The sequence below is a fragment of the Capra hircus genome, chromosome 3 (genome assembly GCF_001704415.2).
Source record: "Capra hircus breed San Clemente chromosome 3, ASM170441v1, whole genome shotgun sequence".
NCBI lineage: Eukaryota > Metazoa > Chordata > Mammalia > Artiodactyla > Bovidae > Capra > Capra hircus.
Window position 1 is genome coordinate 62127361 of NC_030810.1, and position 19555 is coordinate 62146915.

The 19555-nt window shown below is 41.7% G+C and overlaps 1 protein-coding gene across 1 annotated transcript in view; it reads right to left on the bottom strand.

The window, feature by feature from the left end:
* MCOLN3 (mucolipin 3) overlaps positions 1-16571 on the bottom strand; it is a 36214-nt gene extending 19643 nt beyond the window's left edge. The window contains exons 1-4 of the mRNA XM_018045687.1: positions 16397-16571; positions 9771-10000; positions 6301-6468; positions 281-434 (exon numbers count right to left, since the gene is read on the bottom strand). Coding sequence (XP_017901176.1) covers positions 281-434; positions 6301-6468; positions 9771-10000; positions 16397-16472 — 628 coding nt within the window. The 5' untranslated portion in view covers positions 16473-16571. The remainder of the gene's footprint in view (positions 1-280; positions 435-6300; positions 6469-9770; positions 10001-16396) is intronic.

The following is a 19555-nucleotide window of genomic DNA, read 5'->3' on the forward strand; positions in this document are numbered from 1 at the left end:
AGCACTGTCTCTTACTAGGTCCACCTTGAGCAGATTACTAAACCTTCTGAGCCACACTTTGGTCTTCTGTAAAGTGAGGATAACAATAAACTTGTCTTGTTGATTTTTTGTTTGTTGGTCTGTTTAAGAATCATGAGGCATAGTAGAGTACCTGGCATAACTGATACAGTTCTTACTATGACCTACTAGCACAGGCCAAATCGATATTTTCAGAGATGAAATTACTGACTTTAAATCAAGGAGTTAAAAATGGAAGTTCTAGCTTATAGAAGAATATCACCAGTTTCAATTTCTGGGTCAATGTCAAAGGTATCATTTCCAGGATAGATGTTTCCTTGCTTGTAGAAGTGCCAACAGACTGCCATGGCCGACTCCTCCGTGCCCTTGTCCTCAAATGCATGATTCCCAACTGAGACGTTGCATAGCTGCAAATACTTCAACCAAAAAGAGAAACAGAAGATGAGAGCACCCAGCCAGGCAGAAGTGAAGCCACGATTCCCCTCCCTCCCTGCCTTTGAAACGGTGGGTTCCCACCTCCCGTCCAGGTGGAGACTGGAAAGTAATTGGCATGCTACTTTGCACTGGGATGGCAGAGGGCAAAGAGCACTTGTGAATTAGAGTTTTGGGTTCAAGTCTCATTTCTGTGATTGTGAGCAAGTCACAAACTTTATCAACCTCTGCTTTCTTACCTGCAAAATTAAAGGCTGAATTTAACCTTAAATAACATTTCAAGTTCTTTCCTCCTTTAAAGAACTATCTTTAGGAAGTGACTTTTACATTTAATGTGAGTACAAACTTTATTTATCTTTGAACTATTTTCTATAGTCAAGAGTTCTGCTTTGCTATAATATAGGAAGTCGGATAAAATTGTTCCAGACTAACCAGCGAAACTTTGTCTAAAGATGATTTTTTAAAAATCTTTATCTTTGCAAGAATATAGCTTAGTCACTTTTAAGCAATATTCCCCTACTGAAAGTCCTCCCATGATTTCCTGTGTCTCAGGATAAACTTAAAAGCTCTTTTCCAGGGCCTGGAAAGCCCTACCGCTGGCTCTTCCCTCACTCCTTTGCACACTTGCCTTAAACATACTAAATGTTTTCCAGCCTCCAGGGTCTTTGCTGTTGCCACTCCTTCAGCCTGAAATATTCTTCCTCAGACTTCAAGTCCCCAGACAGGCCTTTTCTGACCATCTTGAGACCACTGTTCATGTTTTATGCCACCTAATTTTTTTTTCATAGCAGTCATCACTGTTGGAAATCAAATTATTTTGCTAAATTTGTTTAAAATCCATCTCTTCCATTAGAATCTAAGTTCCACAGGGAAAGGAATTTATCAAGCCCACTGCACTAACCTCAGCACTTAGAACCATATTGTAAGCAGATAGGCTGGGCAGGGGGTGGGTCCCTGGAGAAAGAGAATACGTGTGACTTTGTCATAAGAGAAGCCGTTTTTGGCCTCAGCCTTTTTGGATCAAATGCTGGTCCTTAAACAGGTCTCAGTAATCAACAATATTAAGGGAACAAACGAATGTACAAACAAATGACTATTATCAGACAAGAAACGTAACAACAGCATAGGTAACACATCCATTGTAAAGATTCCCAGTTCTGTTTCAGTGGTAAAGATTAGCCCGTAACACTTAACCTTTTCTGACCCTCATGACTTCAATCAACTAAAACTTGGACTCTTGTCGACTGCCCCAGCCCCTTCATAAATATGCAGGTGCCCTTAACTTAAAAGTTTCCCAATTTTACTGTCCCAGGAGACACTGCTTTGAGAAAGATCCCTGGTGTTCTCCTTATTTGCTGCAAATAATAATTCCTTCCTTCTGATTTTTGGCTTGGTTGGTTCTTTTGGCTTGACATCCACCAAGAGGCAAACCCAGCTTTCAGGTAAGAGTACACACAGTACGTGCTCAAATATTTGTCAAGTTAATGGTGAGGTGAAAACGATTACAATTTGATAGAGGATCTTCACCCACTAGAGCTCATCTACATACAGTGAGATGGTAAGCCGCTAGGATAGGACTCGTTACGGCACCAATATCTCTGCTAGCACTGGCGCTGGGAAAACGTGCCAGAAACCTACAGTAATAGAATTAAGCTGTATAGATCATTAAATAGTATTACGTCCTGCATCTAGAGGAAATAGTATAATGCTAGACATATTTAGTTTTGAGATATTTCCCATACAAGGAAATAAGTGCCTTAAGTCTTTCTAAAGCTACTCAGAGTCCAACTGGTAGTTTTATATTGGGGCATGGGGGAGTAAGAGGAATACAATCTATTAAATGAAAAAAGTAAAAGATATTGAATGTGGTAAGGTACCACGGAGACCAATACGCCTGAAATGTGAGATACCCCCTGCCTGTAACAGGAGGTAAAGCCAGAAAGGCAGGCAGGGGTCACACCTGTATGGGCCCCTGTAGCCCTTCTGAGTGCCCACTCCCTGTGAAGCAGTCCACATAGGAATTACTTAAAGATCTGAACCTATCATAGAAACTTGTGTCTTAAACCTTATAAGATCTTGAAACACAAAAGAGCCAAGCTGTAGGCCTTCAGGTACACGCTATTTTTATAAGTGATTCTTCAGCCAGACTTCCTTGCTATCTTAATAAGGCTCCTTGTGGAGTCTGGGGCTTCCCAGGCGCTAGCAGTAAAGAACCTGCCTCCCCATGTAAGAGACTAGGTTCAATCCCTAGGTTGGGAAGATCCCCTGGAGGAAGAAATGGAAACCCACTCCAGGATTCCTGCCTGGAGAATGCCATGGACAGAGGGGCCTGGTGGACTACTGTCCATAGGGTAACAAAGAGCTGGATATGACTGAAGTGACTTAGCACGTGAGGTCTGAGCACCTACAGAGCTGGATGGTGTGGACAAAAAGTGTTGCTGCCATTCCCATAAACACCAAGTGTTGCCAGCCATCAAACCTTCAGCCACTATAGTGGCACTGAGGGTATGCCCTGAGGGGAATTCAGGATGGAGGAAAACAGGATACTTGCCCTGGATGGCTAAGACGTATATCAAAGGAATAACTGCCATTAGGCCACATTCATCTTCCCAGAAAATCATTAGCTTGAGATATCTGTTTTTTTGTGATTAGCAGTAAATCTTTTGATGTTCCACTACATGGCTTTTATTTTGTTTTCTGCAAAAACCCTCTTTGGAATAGTCTCTCAGAGCTATCTGAGAGGCTGCCTTCCTGGGCTACAGTCCTTGGAGATGTCCTTGAATAAAACATAATTCTCAACTTTTAGGTTATGTGTTTTTTTTTTTTTCCCAGTCAACAACGGTCAGGGGCAAGTAGCAGAACTGTGGCCAGCTAAAGGGCCAATCTGGAGCCTGAGTCAGAAGACTCTGGGAGCCGAAGGTGGCATAGGGCTATCACTGAAAGGCAGGCAACCGGTAGGACTGACTAATGGGGCACCTAAGTGGCTATGACTTCTGTCGGGCCCTAATGAGGCTGGCATCCGTCCCCACTTGCCTCTGCAGCTCCACCTTGAAAGAACTAGTTTTTCACACGGATTCATGGGTCCTAGAGCGTCCTTTGAGAGACTATATAAAAACACATAAAAATCCTTACCTGAGAAATGTGGCACCCAAAGTAAAGCAGATTAAACAGCTTGTTCCTTGATTGCAGATGCATTTTTTTTGTGGTCTCCCTGTTATTACTTGATCTGAACACATGAATCTTTTGAGCTCATTCATTCATTCACAAACATTTGAGTGCCTGGTATGTACCTCCATCTTCATGGAATAAATATATTAATATGTAGCACTGAACACTATTATAAAATGAGCAGTACCATGCAGTCAAATCTGTGACTTCAGGTGAATCATTTAGAATAAACTGCCAAGAAGTGGTAGGACAGGTGGGAGGGGAAAGAGTGTAACCAACTAGAAGCAGGGATTTACAGACTGTGTTCGAGCTGCAAAAAAGTAAGTGGTCCCAAGATCCTGAGACCTTTAAATCTAAGCAACTGATCAGAAAGAGAAGCACCTCTGAGAAGTAGGTGGGAAGAGAATATACATCTGCTTTGAACAGAGTGATTCTGAGGTGCTTGTGAGCTCTCTCCACACAACAGTGTGAACAACTGTTTTGGAAACATCTACCTTGGCGATGGGTGACAGTGGGGAAAATTCTGCAGGAAAAGGACAGACCTTTGAGGACTGCCCTAAGTTAAGAGGCAGCTGAAAGAAGGAACCCAGTAAAGACGACCCAAACATGATTGATGAAAGCCAGGATATAGTATTAAAATAACTAGGTCTTTGATATTCCAATACATAAATAGACATACTAAACAAGAGTGATGCTGTTACAACCAGTGTTAAATCAGGATAAGCCCTAGAGATTATTCAGTTAGATGACATTCTAGGGCTCCACTCTTCAGGAAAGCTAGTCATGGAAATAACTCTAAGGGCTGAGAAGCTACTATCTTACCTGTCAGTTCCTGGTGACTATCACCTCAACTATCAAGGTATTTCCTTACAGCAGTCAAAGATGTTTCTTTCATATCAGGCCATGTTTTCCCTATTCACTTCTCTGGAATCATGTAGAATAACTGACCTTATTAACCACACAAACTTTATTCACTAACATTGTGATAAGATACTTTTTTACCTTCAGTTTAAAATGCATGATAGTGCTTGGAAGATGGTAGGGAGTCACTTGCCCCAAATGGGGTAAACTCTACCCCAAATAGTATCTACCTATTTACTAGCACAGGGAATCTACCTACATGCAATTCTATAAAGAAAAAAGAAATCTGATAAACAGAACTGCCTGAATGCCAAATACTATATATTTAAGACTGCTTTTAACCTTAATAATTAAGGTCAAAATGTTTTAGGAAGAATTTATTGAACTGTTTATCTCTTGCCTCTACCCACCCCTCCTGTCAAAACGAAATTACTAATTTGCTTCAGAGTAATTTAGATAATTTAGGAACCAGCTTCCTCTGTCCATGGGATTTTCCAGGTAAGAATACTGGAGTGGGCTGCCATTTCCTTTTCCAGGAAATCTTCCCAACCCAGGGATTGAACCCAGGTCTCCCGCATTGTAGGCAGATGCTTTACCGTCTGAGCCAGCAGGGAAGATCCAATTTAGATAAACTTAGTAATCTTAAAACAAGGATCTCAAAACTTGGTATCTCCAGAATTTTATTACTATTTGACCTTACAAACTGTAGGTGGTGGTGGTGAAGTTGCTCAGTCGTGTCCGACTCTTCGCGACCCTGTGGACTGTAGCCCTCCAGGTTCCTCCGTCCATGGGATTCTCTAGGCAAAAACACTGGAGTGGGTTGCCATTTCCTTCTCCAGGGGATCTTCCCGACCAGGGATTAAACCCAGGTCTCCCGCATTGGAGGCAGATGCTTTAACCTCTGAGCCACCAGGGAAGCAAGGGTAGGACAAACTGTAGGACATAATTCTATTTAACAACGCATGTAGCTTACTTCTATTATTATAGATTTCTGGACAATTTTTGTAATCTGAATGCTATCAGAAAGCCTTAGTGTCACAAATATGTATTTTATCCCACAGTTTGTCTCTGGGAAAATGAAAAGCCCTGATTACACTATAACAATTTTTGAAGAAGAGTTATAATTTTTATATATACTGCAGTTAGTACTGCAGAAATGTTGTCTGCAGTACTAACTCGGGTTGGAAATGCTGACTTCAAGAAAGCTGCCAAAGATTCCTACAAAATAGGAGATTTTCGGACTTAAGAAAGTACTGTTTGCTTGTAGCAAAAATGAATTTATTAGAAACTCAGAGTAGAAATTTGACCTACATGTATGAAAAACAAGCTTCCTTTTTGAAGCAGTTAATCAATGTTACAATAAAACCATTGCCTTATGTGACATAAAGGCCTTTCTTATTTTTTAAATGAATTTCAGGTCTTGGTTACTCTACACATTCTGCAAGGTTAATAATCTCATTATTTTTAAAGGGTCCCTGAACATATAAACTCTGAAAACTTAATGACTACTTACAACCAAGGTCATGGTTAATAATTTTAAATCTTTGAAGTTCTTATGCCAAGCCCTAGATCTGACTCTTTTAATTAAGTCTTTAAAGTTTCTGTCTCTCTGTTACTAAACAAAAGCTCTTCTCAACTTATAGTTTTGTAAAAGTTTGTTGGCAAAGTTAAAAAAATTAATGGTTTCATACATGACATTTATAATTTCATTAAAAAATGCTCACCCTTGTACACCTGAATGTCAGCTTCTGTTTTGCACATTGCTAACAATTCTCCAGTCTAATCTTTCTCCAAAGTAAAGAATGCACGTGTCTGACTTACCTGGTTCACTGCAAAGATGATCTGATCATACACATCTCTTTGTGTATACACTGCATATGTGTCATCCATTCTGTCTATATATCCTTTTAGGAAGAGGTGCTTGAATGCTATAGTGTTCTCTTCCTTGAAAGTTACCACCATCTGGTTACTCAAGCCAAAAAAGATCAGCTTAAGAGAAAGAAAAAGAGGGTGAAACAGCAATGAAATAAAGGTCTCCACTAAATGATTAATTCATCTATTCAAGATTCAATACCTAACTAATTCCTAATATATCCTATAGAAATTAAACATTTGGCAGTTGGGAACTAATTTGTCCTTAAAGATAAGGTGGGTTTCTAGTTTTAAACTAAAAGAAACTGACTTTGCATACTTTCAACATTTATTTTCATGTAAGATCTCACTTATGACATTGTCCCCACCAATAAAAACTTTAGGAGCTCTGAGAAGTCCTTTAGGAGTTCTTCAGCTCAGAGAAGCAAGATAACTTTGACTAAGGAAGTTGGAAGGTTTCCTAAGGGAAGAAAGAATAACAGAAACCCTCGTAGTACGTGCATAACTTGGGGCAGGGGACATTTGAGTAGCGTGTGGAGAAAGCTAAGAAGGTCGAGTTGAACTTAGCACTTTGAGGGGGACACTGAGGACACCAGCATAATTCGATTAGAGAAACAGTGGGGGAAAATGTGAGCAGAAGCACTTAAGTCAGATGGTGCAGGAGCTTGAAGGGCAAGTAGAAGATTTCAACATGAATTCTTCAGGACATCAAGAAGGCTTGAAGCGGGTGTACAATAAAACCTAAGAAATATATAAGTTTAAGTCTTATAATCAAACTATATTTCTAGGACTAATTACCAAAACTGTGACAATAAGACCAAAAATAAAAATATTCTTTCAACTCATCTCTAAATTAAAGTATATTAACATATATTCCAATGCTTTTGACTGTGTGGATCACAGTAAACTGTGGAAAATTCTGAAAGAGATGGGAATACGAGACCACCTGACCTGCCTCTTGAGAAACCTATATGCAGGTCAGGAAGCAACAGTTAGAACTGGACATGGAACAACAGACTGGTTCCAAATAGGAAAAAGAGTACGTCAAGGCTGTATATTGTCACCCTGCTTATTTAACTTATATGCAGAGTACATCATGAGAAACGCTGGGCTGGAGGAAGCACAAGCTGGAATCAAGATTGCTGGGAGAAATATCAATAACCTCAGATATGCAGATGACACCACCCTTATGGCAGAAAGTGAAGAGGAACTAAACAGCCTCTTGATGAAAGTGAAAGAGGAGAGTGAAAAAGTTGGCTTAAAGCTCAACATTCAGAAAATGAAGATCATGGCATCTGGTCCCATCACTTCATGGGAAATAGATGGGGAAACAGTGGAAACAGTGTCAGACTTTATTTTGGGGGGCTCCAAAATCACTGCAGATGGTGATTGCAGCCATGAAATTCAAAGAAGCTTACTCCTGGGAAGAAAAGTTATGACCAACCTAGATAGCATATTTAAAAGCAGAGACATTAGTTTGCCAACAAAGGTCCATCTAGTCAAGGCTATGGTTTTTCCTGTGGTCATGTATGGATGTGAGAGTTGGACTGTGAAGAAAGCTGAGTGCCAAAAAATTGATGCTTTTGAACTGCGGTGTTGGAGAAGACTCTTGAGTGTCCCTTGGACTGCAAGGAGATCCAACCAGTCCATTCTGAAGGAGATCAACCCTGGGATTTCTTTGGAAGGAATGTTGCTAAAGCTGAAACTCCAGTACTTCGGCCACCTCCTGGGAAGAGTTGACTCATTGGAGAAGAGTTTGATGCTGAGAGGGATTGGGGGCAGGAGGAGAAGGGGGCGACAGAGGATGACATGGCTGGATGGCATCACAGACTCGAGGGACATGAGTTTGAGTGAATTCCGGGAGTTGGTGATGGACAGGGAGGCCTGGCGTGCTGCAGTTCATGGGTTCGGAAAGAGTCAGACACGACTGAGCGACTGAACTGAACTGATACAGGCTTCCCCTCCGACTTATCAAAAACAACATAGAGAAATACTTTCACTATTGTGACATACATTATCACTTGGAAATTAAGAATTTCAATTCCAACTTGCCAAATATATTGGGAATCAAACAACCATTTTTACGTTGATAATTAGAAAGAGTGCGTGTCTTTAAAGCATTAATTCTGCCACTGGCCGTACTAATCAGTACTCATCATATGGCATTCAAAAACTTTATAAATATCAGCTCCATATTCTCTAAACTGAAGGAGTCCAGTAGGTACCCAATAGAAGTATTGCCGAAATTAAACAAAATAATGTCTTGGAACAAGATAATCACTCAAATGTCAGTTTCCTTTACACAACATCTAGCATCAGAAACTTAGGCAAGAATCTCATCAACTTCAATGAATGGAGAAAGTAACATCAACATATATACACTATCATGTGTAAATCAGACAGCTGGTGAGAAGTATACAACTCAGGGAGTTCAGTCTCGTGCTCTGATGACCTAGAGGGGTGGGGAGAGGGGAGGGAGGTTTAAGAGGGAGAGTATATAATTATGGTTCATCTGCACTGTTGTATGGCAGAAACCACCACAAAACTGTAAAGCAATTATCCTCCAATTAAAAAATAAATAAATAAAAGAATTTCACCAACTTCATGTGATTGCCAGCTTCTAACAATCGAGAAGAATTTGTGCTCAATAATCAGCTAAAATGTGTGATTTCAGAGTTAAAAAATTCTCCTTAATCCAGTCATTTATTTACATATGCATTTTTCACCAAATTAATAAAAAATAAACCTATCACCTATTTTCCTATTGAAATATGCTTTTATTTTTGCTCTTTTGCTTTAAACAGATAATTACTCTCACTAGCGGGAACATACCTTCACAAGAGTAAATCATAAATATATATAAAGAATCACAAAACATAATTTCTCCCCAAAATGTTAAGAGAAGCCAAGGAAATGAGAGTCAACATCTCCTAAAATGAAGTTTCATATTTCACTACTTATGTTACTCCTTTTAATCAGCTCCACACTCTTCTACTTCAGCGCTCCCACGATCACAGGGATGTGAGAATCCAAAAAATTATGAAGAGAGAGAAATTTTCAGGCAACTAACTAGGAAAAAAAAGAATTCTCTACTTGGGCAACAGCTAGCTTCCAAAGTTGATTTAGAAACCTTCAGCTAAACTTCTTGACTGGAAGCAAAATATTAAAATTTTCTTTTCCTGAAATCTAGTTACACTATGTGAGTAAAATTACAATTTAATGAAAGATGAAAAGAAACAAGTTAAGGGAAAAAAAGTCTTCCTTCACAAATATGGAAGAGAGAGGATTTAAGATTGTATATCTCCTAATTTATTGTTATGAGGCATATAGTTTAAAAGTTATTTAAAAACAAAACAAACACACAGTCATCTTTGTTAGTAAAAGACAACTTCACTAAGCTCATGATCTGAGGTGCCTACCTGTATAGTCACCATTGCAATTTTTAGAATTTGTATGGCAAGTTTCCAGGGTTTTCTACCTCGAGCCCAGAACTTCTCACAAGGATTCATGAAAAAAAATTTGAGTTTTCGTCTCATCTGGTCTTCTAATAGAAGTTCCTCAGAGGGAGATGTATGCTGGTTAAAGGTGCAGCGATTTTCCTCTTCATGAGAGCTGCAGCTACTTAGAGCCGCCTCAGGATTTGCCATCTCTAGGAGGAAAAACAAAAAACACTGTAAGTAAAGGCAACATCTATGTTCTTTGTTTTTGAAGGATGGTTGACGGAGTCCAAAGAAAAGATCTGCTTTCAAATAAGCGCCATTGTTCTAAACTGCACCTCCGAAGATCAAGGAACAGGACAGAAAGCCGAGAAGTAAACCGTATGGTCAATTAATCCACCACAAAGGAGGCAAGAATATACAATGGAGAAAAGACAGTCTCTTTAATAAGCAGTGCTGGGATAACTGGATGAAGTGAAGTGAAGACGCTCAGTCGTGCCCGACTCTTTGCGACCCCATGGACTGTAGACTACCAGGCTTCTCTGTCCATGGAATTTTCCAGGCAAGAATACTAGAGTGGGTTGCCATTTCCTTCTCCAGGAGATCTTCCTGACCTAGGGATTAAACCTGGGTCTCCTGCGTTGTAGGCGGATGCTTTACCGTCTGAGCCAGCAGGGAAGTTCACCAAGGAAAAACCATAGCCTTGACTAGATGGACCTTTGTTGGCAAAGCAACATCTCTGCTTTTTAATATGCCCTCTAGGTTGGTCATAACGTTCCTCCCAAGGAGAAAGCATCTTTCAATTCACGGCTGCAGTCACCATCCGCAGTGATTCTGGAGCCCCCAAAAATAAAGTCAGCCACTGTTTCCACCATTTCCCATCTATCTGCCATGCAGTGATGGGACCAGATGCCATGATCTTAGTCCTCTGAATGTTGAGCTTCAGGCCAACTCCTCCACTCTCCTCCTTCACTTCCATTAACAGGTTCTTTAGTTGCTCTTCACTTTCTGCCACAAGGGTGGTGCCATCCGCATATCCGAGGCCATTAAAAGAATGAAATTAGAACATTCTCTAACACGATATACAATAATTAACTCTAAATGGATTGAAGACCTAAAGATAAGACTGCTGCTGCTGCCAAGTCCTTCAGTCGTGTCCGACTCTGCATGACCCCATAGACGGCAGCCCACCAGGCTCCCCATCCCTGGGATTCTCCAGGCAAGAGTACTGGAGTGGGTTGCCATTGCCTTCTCCGAAAAGTAAGATGGATACTATTAAACTCTTAGAAGAAAACATAGGCAGAATACTCTTTGACATAAATCACCGCAGTATCTTTTTTGATTTGTCTCTGAGAGTAATGGAAATAAAAACAAAAATAAACATATGAGATCTAATTAAACTCAAAAGCTTTTGCACAGCAAAGTAAACCACAAACAAAATGAAAAGACAACCCACGGACAAATATTAAAAACATATAGGAGAAAATATTTGCAAACGATTTGACTGACAAGGGATTAGTCTCCAAAATTTACAAGCAGCTCATGTGGCTCAATATAAAAAAACAAACAACCCCAATCAAAAATGGTCAAAAGACCTAAATAGACATTTCTCCAAAGACTTGCAGATGATCAAGAGGCATGTGAAAAGAAGCTCAACATCACTAATTATTAGAGAAATGCAAAGCAAAACTACAGTGAAGAATCACCTCACATCAGTCAGAATGCCCATCATCAAAAAATCTACAAACAATAAATGCTGGGTGTGGAGAAAAGTGAACCCTCCTATGCTGTTGATGGGAATGTAAACTGATATAGCCACTAAGGAGAACCGTACAGAGGTGCCTTAAAAAACTACCTTAAAAAACTAGGAATAAAACTACCATATTACCCAGCAACCCCAACATGTTGTTTTTTAGTCACTAAGTTGTGTCCGACTCTTTTGCAACCCCGAGGACTGCAGCCCACCAGGCTCCTCTGTCCGTGGGATTTTCCAGACAAAAATATTGGAGTGGGTTGCCATTTCCTTCCAAGGGATGTTCCCAACTTAGGGATAGAACCTGCATCTCCTGCATTAGAGGGAGAGTTCTTTACCATTGAGTCATCAGGGAAGCCCACTAATGGGCATATACCCTTAAAAAAACCATAATTCAAAAAACACATGTACCCCAGTGTTCATTGCATTTGTAACAGCCAAGACATGGAAGCAATCTAGATGTCCACTGACAGATGAAGGATAAAGAAGTGGTACATATACACAATGGAATATTACTCAGCCATAAAAAGGAACGGATTTGAGTCAGTTGAACTGAGGACAGACAAAACCTAGAGCCTGTTATACAGAGTGAAATAAGTCAGAAAGAGAAAACAAATATTACATATTAATGCATATATATGGAATCCAGAAAAATGGTACTGATGAACCTATTTGCAGGGCAGAAAGATGCAGACATACAGAAAACAGACTTGTGGATAGAGTGGGGTAAAGAGAGGGTGGGATGAACTGAGAAAGTGGCATTGAAATATATACATTATCATGTGTAAAATGCATAGCTAGTGGGAAGCTGCTGTATAACACAAGGAGCTGAGCCCAGTGCCATGTGACAATCTAGAGGGGTGGGATTGGGGGGTGGGTGGGAGGGCAGTAGCTCAAGAGGGAGGGGGTCTATGTACACTCATGACTGATTCATGTTGTTGTACAGCAGAAACCAACAAAACATTGTAAAGCGATTATCTTCCAATTAAAAAAGAAACTATAATGAAGATATTACCTCACACCAGTCAGAATGGCCATTATCAAAAAATCTACAAACATAAATGCTGGGTGTGAAGAGAAAGAACCCTCCTACACTACTGAAGGGAATGTAATTTGACACAGTCACTATGGAGAACAGTATGGAGGTACCTTAAAAAACTAAAAACAGAGCTACCATATGAGCCAGTAATCCAAGTACTGGGCATATATCTGGAGAAAAACATGGTTAGAATGGATACATGCACACCAATGTTCACGGCAGTGCTGTTTACAATAGCCAAGACATAGAAGCAACCTAAATGTCCATTAACATATGAACAGGCAAAGAAGATGTGGTATGAATATATATATGGAATATTCAGTTCAGTTCAGTTGCTCAGTCGTGTTCGACTCTTTGCGACCCCGTGAATTGCAACACGCCAGGCCTCCCTGTCCATCACCAACTCCCGGAGTTCACCCAAACTCATGTCCATCGAGTCGATGATGCCATCCAACCATTGCATCCACTGTCATCCCCTTCTCCTCCTGCCCCCAATCCCTCCCAGCATCAGAGTATTTTCCAATGAGTCAACTCTTCCCAGGAGGTGGCCGAAGTACTGGAGCTTCAACTTCAGCATCAGTCCTTCCAAAGAACACCCAGGACTGATCTCCTTTAGAATGGACTGGTTGGATCTCCTTGCAGTCCAAGGGACTCTCAAGGGTCTTCTCCAACACCACAGTTCAAAAACATCAATTCTTCGGCGCTCAGCTTTCTTCACAGTCCAACTCTCACATCCATACATGACCACAGGAAAAACCATAGCCTTGACTAGATGGACCTTTCTTGGCAAAGTACTGTCTCTGCTTTTTAATATGCTATCTGGTTGGTCATAACTTTCCTTCCAAGGAGTAAGTGTCTTTAAATTTCATGGCTGCAGTCACCATCTGCAGTTATTTTGGAGCCGAAAAAAACAAAGTCTGTCACTGTTTCCACTGTTTCCTCATCTATTTCCCATGAAGTGATGGGACCAGATGCCATGATTCTGAGTTTTATGGAATATTACTCAGTCATAAAAAAGAAATTATTCCATTTGCAGCAACATGGATGGACCCACAGATGATCATGCTAAATGACATCAGAGAAAGACAAGTATCATGTGATATTGTTTATATGTGGAATCTAAAAAAAAAAAAGTCATACAATGAATTTATTTACAAAGCAGAAACAGACTTCCAGTCACAGAAAACAAACTTATGGTTACCAAAGGGGAAAGGTGAGAGAGTTAAATTAGGAGGTTGGGATTAACACACACACACTGCTACTGTGCTGCCGCTTAGTCACTTTGTCCTACTCCCTGCGACCCCATGGACTGTAGTCCACCAGGCTCCTCTTTCCATGGAATTCTCCGGGCAAGAGTACTGGAGTAGATTGCCATTTCCTCCTCCAGGGGATCTCCCCAACTCAGGAATCAAACCGAAGTCTCCTGCATTGCAGGCAGATTCTTTTACCACTGAGCTACCAGGGAAGCCCCAACATATATACACTGCTATATATAAAATAATCAACAAGAACCTACTGTATTGCACAGGGAACTCCACTCAATATTCTGTAATAATGTATATGAGAAAAGAATCTGAAAAAACAATAGATATATGTATATGGACGACAATCAATTTGCTGTGCACCGGGAATTAACACAACATTTTAAGTCAACTATAATATAAAACAAAATTTTTTAAAAATTTAAAAAATAAAAAGAATGTGATTACAATTATAAAAAAAATAGACTGCATTTTGATGTTTACAGAATCAGTTAGAACATAGCAAGTCATTTTTCTTTACATTTCAGTCAATGAATGAATTTTTACCCAGTTGAAAACTACCAAGTTCAAAGGGCTGCTGTTAATAAAAGATTATGGTACCAATATATAGTATATATATGCTTTTTGCCTCATTCAGTAACAGACATAGTTAGAGTAGGGTGTCCTGAAAGCACCGAAAAGGTTTCAGAAAGCAGGACTCTGAAATTATGTGCTAAATTTTGTATGTATATGAATATGGGCAATTTTCCTGGAGAGATACAGTTTTATCAGATTATATTAAAAATTTTTTTTTAACAATTGAGTTAAAGGTAAAAAATGTGATGTAGAGAACAAAGATCCTGTTTTGTTTCTAATCCTGGTTCTACATTGAGACACTTCTGTGACCTTATGTAAGTCATTCAGCCTGTCTGAGCCTCAGTTTTCTCTTCTGCAAAATGGGACTAAGAATATCTACATTTTCATGTGTTTCTAGTGAGAAAATGAAAATAAAGCCCTTGCATAGGGTCTAACACTAAACCATCAGCCTTACTTTCCCTACAGCTCCAGCAGACATAGCAGCTTCCTAAACAGCCAACAAAGTTCCTAAGAGGCAGTGTGAGCTTCGGGGGACTTACAAAGGAGGTCTGCAAAGAACTCAGAATCTCAATTTAAGTTCAAATCCCAATCGGCAACATCACTTGCATGAAGTTTTTTATTGAGGGCCTTTATATTTATATTAGCACGCTTTACTTTTCAAAGCGCTTCATACTTTTTTTGTCCCTTTGAAAGGGATAGGGCTGGTTTTACTGTCTTCATAGTCAGCTTATCCAAAGTGATAAAGAAGTCACTTTGTAAACTGGAACCTATCCTGGACTGTCCCTCAGACTAATCTTGATATTATGGAAACTTCTTAAAAATAAAATACCACAAACCACTATGGACAGTATCGTTCTTTTTTACAGAATAGAAAGGCTGATTCTGTGTGATATTTTTATCAAAAATTCTAAGAGTCAAAGTGTACTAATATAATATCTAACAAGTCACTGTTTAAGTGCTTTCTAAGTCTAGAATCCAACATTTGGTTCTGAGTCAAACATTGTTAGCAAACTCACCATCTCCAAACAGTAGATACTGACTGTAAAAACTGTCCATGAGGAAGGTTTTTAAGTTTCTGATGAATGAAAAGATTAATAAAGATACTGCTGAGGCAATAGAGCATACATATATTTACAATAGCATATGCAGTGCTTTCAAAGTGAACTAATTACGAAAGAATTCATTAAAGTATGGCTGCTGTGGGTGTAAAAATGCCTGTCAAAGTCTGAGTACAGTAACTCCTAGATAAAGACATAGGGAGAGAAAAAAGATAATCCTTTAGGATTTTCACTCAAGAACATTTTATTTCCTTCTTCAAAAGGGTATATTAATATTTTCATCAGCATTTAAAGACACTGTATCTATGGGATTTAATAAGGAAGCTGATTCATGCCAGTTCATGGAAACTCACAGATGAACAGTAACAAAATAAGGGAACTGTTAATAATACAGCCTCTGTTAGTGAATGACAGATTTGAGCTCACCTTCAGCCCTTTCTACTTCTGATACTGGTAAAATTAAACTATAAACAAACTAGCCACACGCCGGGTAACAGTAACCCATAGGAACAACGTGAAAAAGAAGCCAACCGCAATTAACTTACTTAGCACATCGCGCACCAAGCTTACAGAAAAGATGTTCCATTCCGAGGACTGACCACTAAACTCGCTGCAAACCTTCGCTTTACTGTCACAGAAAGCGCCCGTCTGAAGGCGCACTTTAAAAACGGAGACTGTCCGAATCCCTCGCAGCCCCAAACCCTGCACACCCACCCGGGCTTTGGTCCCAAGTACATCCTCCCTCTTCCTTCTAATAAAACAGCACTCCGAGTCCGGAGAGGTTGACTGTGCAATCAGCAGACCGCCACCGAGCCCCGAGCACCACGCGGAAGGCCGCCCCCTACCCAGGCCTTGAGGGTGAGCCCCGGCTTCCCGGTGGCGGCGCGCCACATCCCCGCAACTGCAGGGGCGCCACCGACCTTGTGCGGGCTGCAGAGCAGCCAGGGGACCGAACCGCTGCAGCTCGCACCCGGCTCCCTCCTGTGTCCCCTCCATAGCGCCGCCGTCGGACCCGAACCTCCCGACGTGTATCACGGATGGCTGGAGACGCGTCGGGCTCTCCCTTCGCGCCGCGGGCGCCGTTCCCACGACACCTGATGCCTCGAGGTGCGGCTGGGCTCGGCTCACCTGCGGCCGCGGCGCGGGAAGCGGGGCGCCAGAGAGGGCCGGTGGAGGCCTACTTCTCCGCGGCCGGGGCCGCGGCAGGTCAGCCCGCTCTAGAAGCCTCTACAGCCCAGCTCAGCCGGGGTTCGACGTGAGCCCAGCAGCGGTGGCATCCTCCCTCCGCGGGCCGGGTGAACCCGTGACCCGCCTCCGCAGCTCCGCTCCCTTCCACGCCCCTTTCTGCAGCGGTCTTTCTGGACCTGGGGCGCAGGAGGCCTCTGAACTAGCCCGGGGCCATCTCTGGGCCATCTCTGGGCGCCTCTCTTCCTTCGCGCCCCTCTCTGCCTGCGTAAACGATCCTCTCCGCCCTCCTCAGGTTTCTCAGGTTGCTCTAGAGTTGCGCTGGCCGGGTGCGAGGGCGTGGGCTCCTGGCTTGCTCCCTCTACTTGGGGCTGCGGGGAAGGGTGGGTGCGTAAAAGAGCCAAGCAGGATGTCAAATGCCTGGAGGCATGTGAGTACCCATTCCTCTCTGCTGCTGCTGCTGCTAAGTCTTTTCAGTCGTGTCCGACTCTGTGCGACCCCATAGACGGCAGCCCACCAGGCTCCGCCGCCCCTGGGATTCTCCAGGCAAGAACACTGGAGTGGGTTGCTATTTCCTTCTCCAGTGCATGAAAGTGAAACGTGAAAGTGAAGTCAATCAGTCGTGTCCCACTGTTTGCGACCCCATGGTCTGCAGCCCACCAAGCTCCACCATCCCTGGGATTCTCCAGGCAAGAACACTGGAGTGGGTTGCCATTTCCTTCTCCAGTGCATGAAAGTGAAACGTGAAAGTGAAGTCGCTCAGTCGTGTCCGACTCTTTGCAACCCCATGGACTGCAGCCCACCAAGCTCCGCCATCCATGGGATTTGCCAGGCAAGAGTACTGGAGTGGAGTGCCATTGCCTTCTCCCTAGCAGCCTTCTATTCTAATTTTTGTAGACAAACCTGGAAGGGGAAGATCTTTCAAACTTGAGCCTTATACCCTCTCTAGGCCTTTCAGTTTGAGGGAATTGCTATAAAATTAGTGGATGTTGACTAGACTCTTCTAAACTGGATGTCGGGTCTGAAAGAGCCCTGAAAAGCTCTTAAAAGAAATATGACTGGAAATACTTGAAATAAAGATTCTTTGCTTGGCCAGACTTCAGTCAGGTTCCTGAAACCTTCTCCTAGGCTCATCTGTGCACTTCCTTGTAAAATCCAGTTTTAGCAAGAATTTTACTAAGTCAGTTTAACTAGGAACACCCACCTCCACCCCAGTATCTGATGATCCTCAGTATATGATCAGGTTCTCCATCTTCCACCATTCCCCAGGTGATGTCTGATCATCCTGGCTCTTTTTCAACAAGAATCCTGCTAGGTTAATTTCACCAGAACTCCCCTTAGCCTTATTTTCTCTTAGTAATTTTCCATTCACTGAACCCCTACCCTGCAAATTTCCACTTGCCCATGCAGTATTAGGAATTGAGTTCCATTTCTCCCTCCACTGTAAAAATCCCATCGCAGTGGTCCCTACAACTATCTAGGTGGACACTTTAATCTGTCATTGACAATTTTTTTTTGAGAATAGATCTCCAACCGTAAGCTTTTTCTTAATGAATTCTTTTTTTTAAAATTAAACTCGTCAGGAATAATGAATTAGGAACTTAGATTATTTTTTTTTATTATTTTTTTAATCTTTTATTTATTTACAATACTGTATTGGTTTTGGGGAACTTAGATTACTTTTAATGACACCAATTTGGATTTGTTTTCATTGATTTCTTTCTTTTTTGGCTTTGAGCTAGTTTATAAAGGTCACTGAATTTCCATAACCAGTCGTTCCTCAAATCATATCAAGAGCTTTTAGATATTTTACAAAAACTTTTCCAAATCCTAAACCAGAATAATTTGCATAGGTAGTTTATAAATGGGAATATCTTTTCTTGCCATGGGGTACAAGAATTTTATGCTGTTCATGAACTCAAATTCCAAGTGCTGTGAACAAGGTGGTCACAAGGGTCTAATTGGCACATTCAATTCTCAAGTGCAATTTGGAAAACGTAATTTAATCTTTCATGCCCCTATGCCTCCACATTTTGCACTTTCTCCACCATAACAGTGATGGTGGGAGTTTGAAATGCTTGATTGTTCAGGAACAATCAGAACTTTAGAGGATTTTGCAGGCCTAAGTGCTAGTCCTAGTTAGAGCTGAATTAAGTAGGCTGGTGAATAGAAAAAGCCAAGCTTTGGTGTCAGGCAGATGAAATAAGTTAGTAAGTCATATCTTACTGTCTGCGACCCCATGGACTGTAGCCTGCCAGGGTCCCCTGTCCATGGAATTCTCCAGGCAAGAACACTGGACTGGCTAGCCATTCCCTTCTCCAGGGGATCTTCCCACCAAAAGGATCAAACCTGGTGATAGGGTCTGCATGGGGGCCCATTGTTAAAATGGCTCACTGTGCTGACCACGCAAACAAAAGATAAAGTCACAGTGACCCATGAAACTGACCACATTGCTTAAGCGACATCCTGTTTTCGCTACTGACACTTAGTTTCTCAACATTATGCCACCACCCTGCCATGGGACACTTGAGGCTCTCTCTTGAGACCACATGATGGCCAGACTCCAGTTGCAGGCTAAACTAACCACCCCACTTCAGGGGACCTGATTTCCCATCTACAGGGTATAAGAGGGATCCACCAGAAGGGTGGGATGCTGTTTCTTCTCAAGGGCCATTCTCCCTTTCATTCTCTTTAATAAATTTCCTTTTCTTTGCCTGACTGCTGGGCTCATTCTCTTTTTCTCTGCACTCGCCTTACACTGGGGTGCCCTCCATTGCAGGCGCATTCTTTACTGACTGAGCCACCAGGGAAGCCCATGGTGTCAGGCACTTCGGGGCCCAAATTGCCTTCTCAGCCACCTACTCCCTGGCCTCAGGGACCTGCTTAAGCTCTCC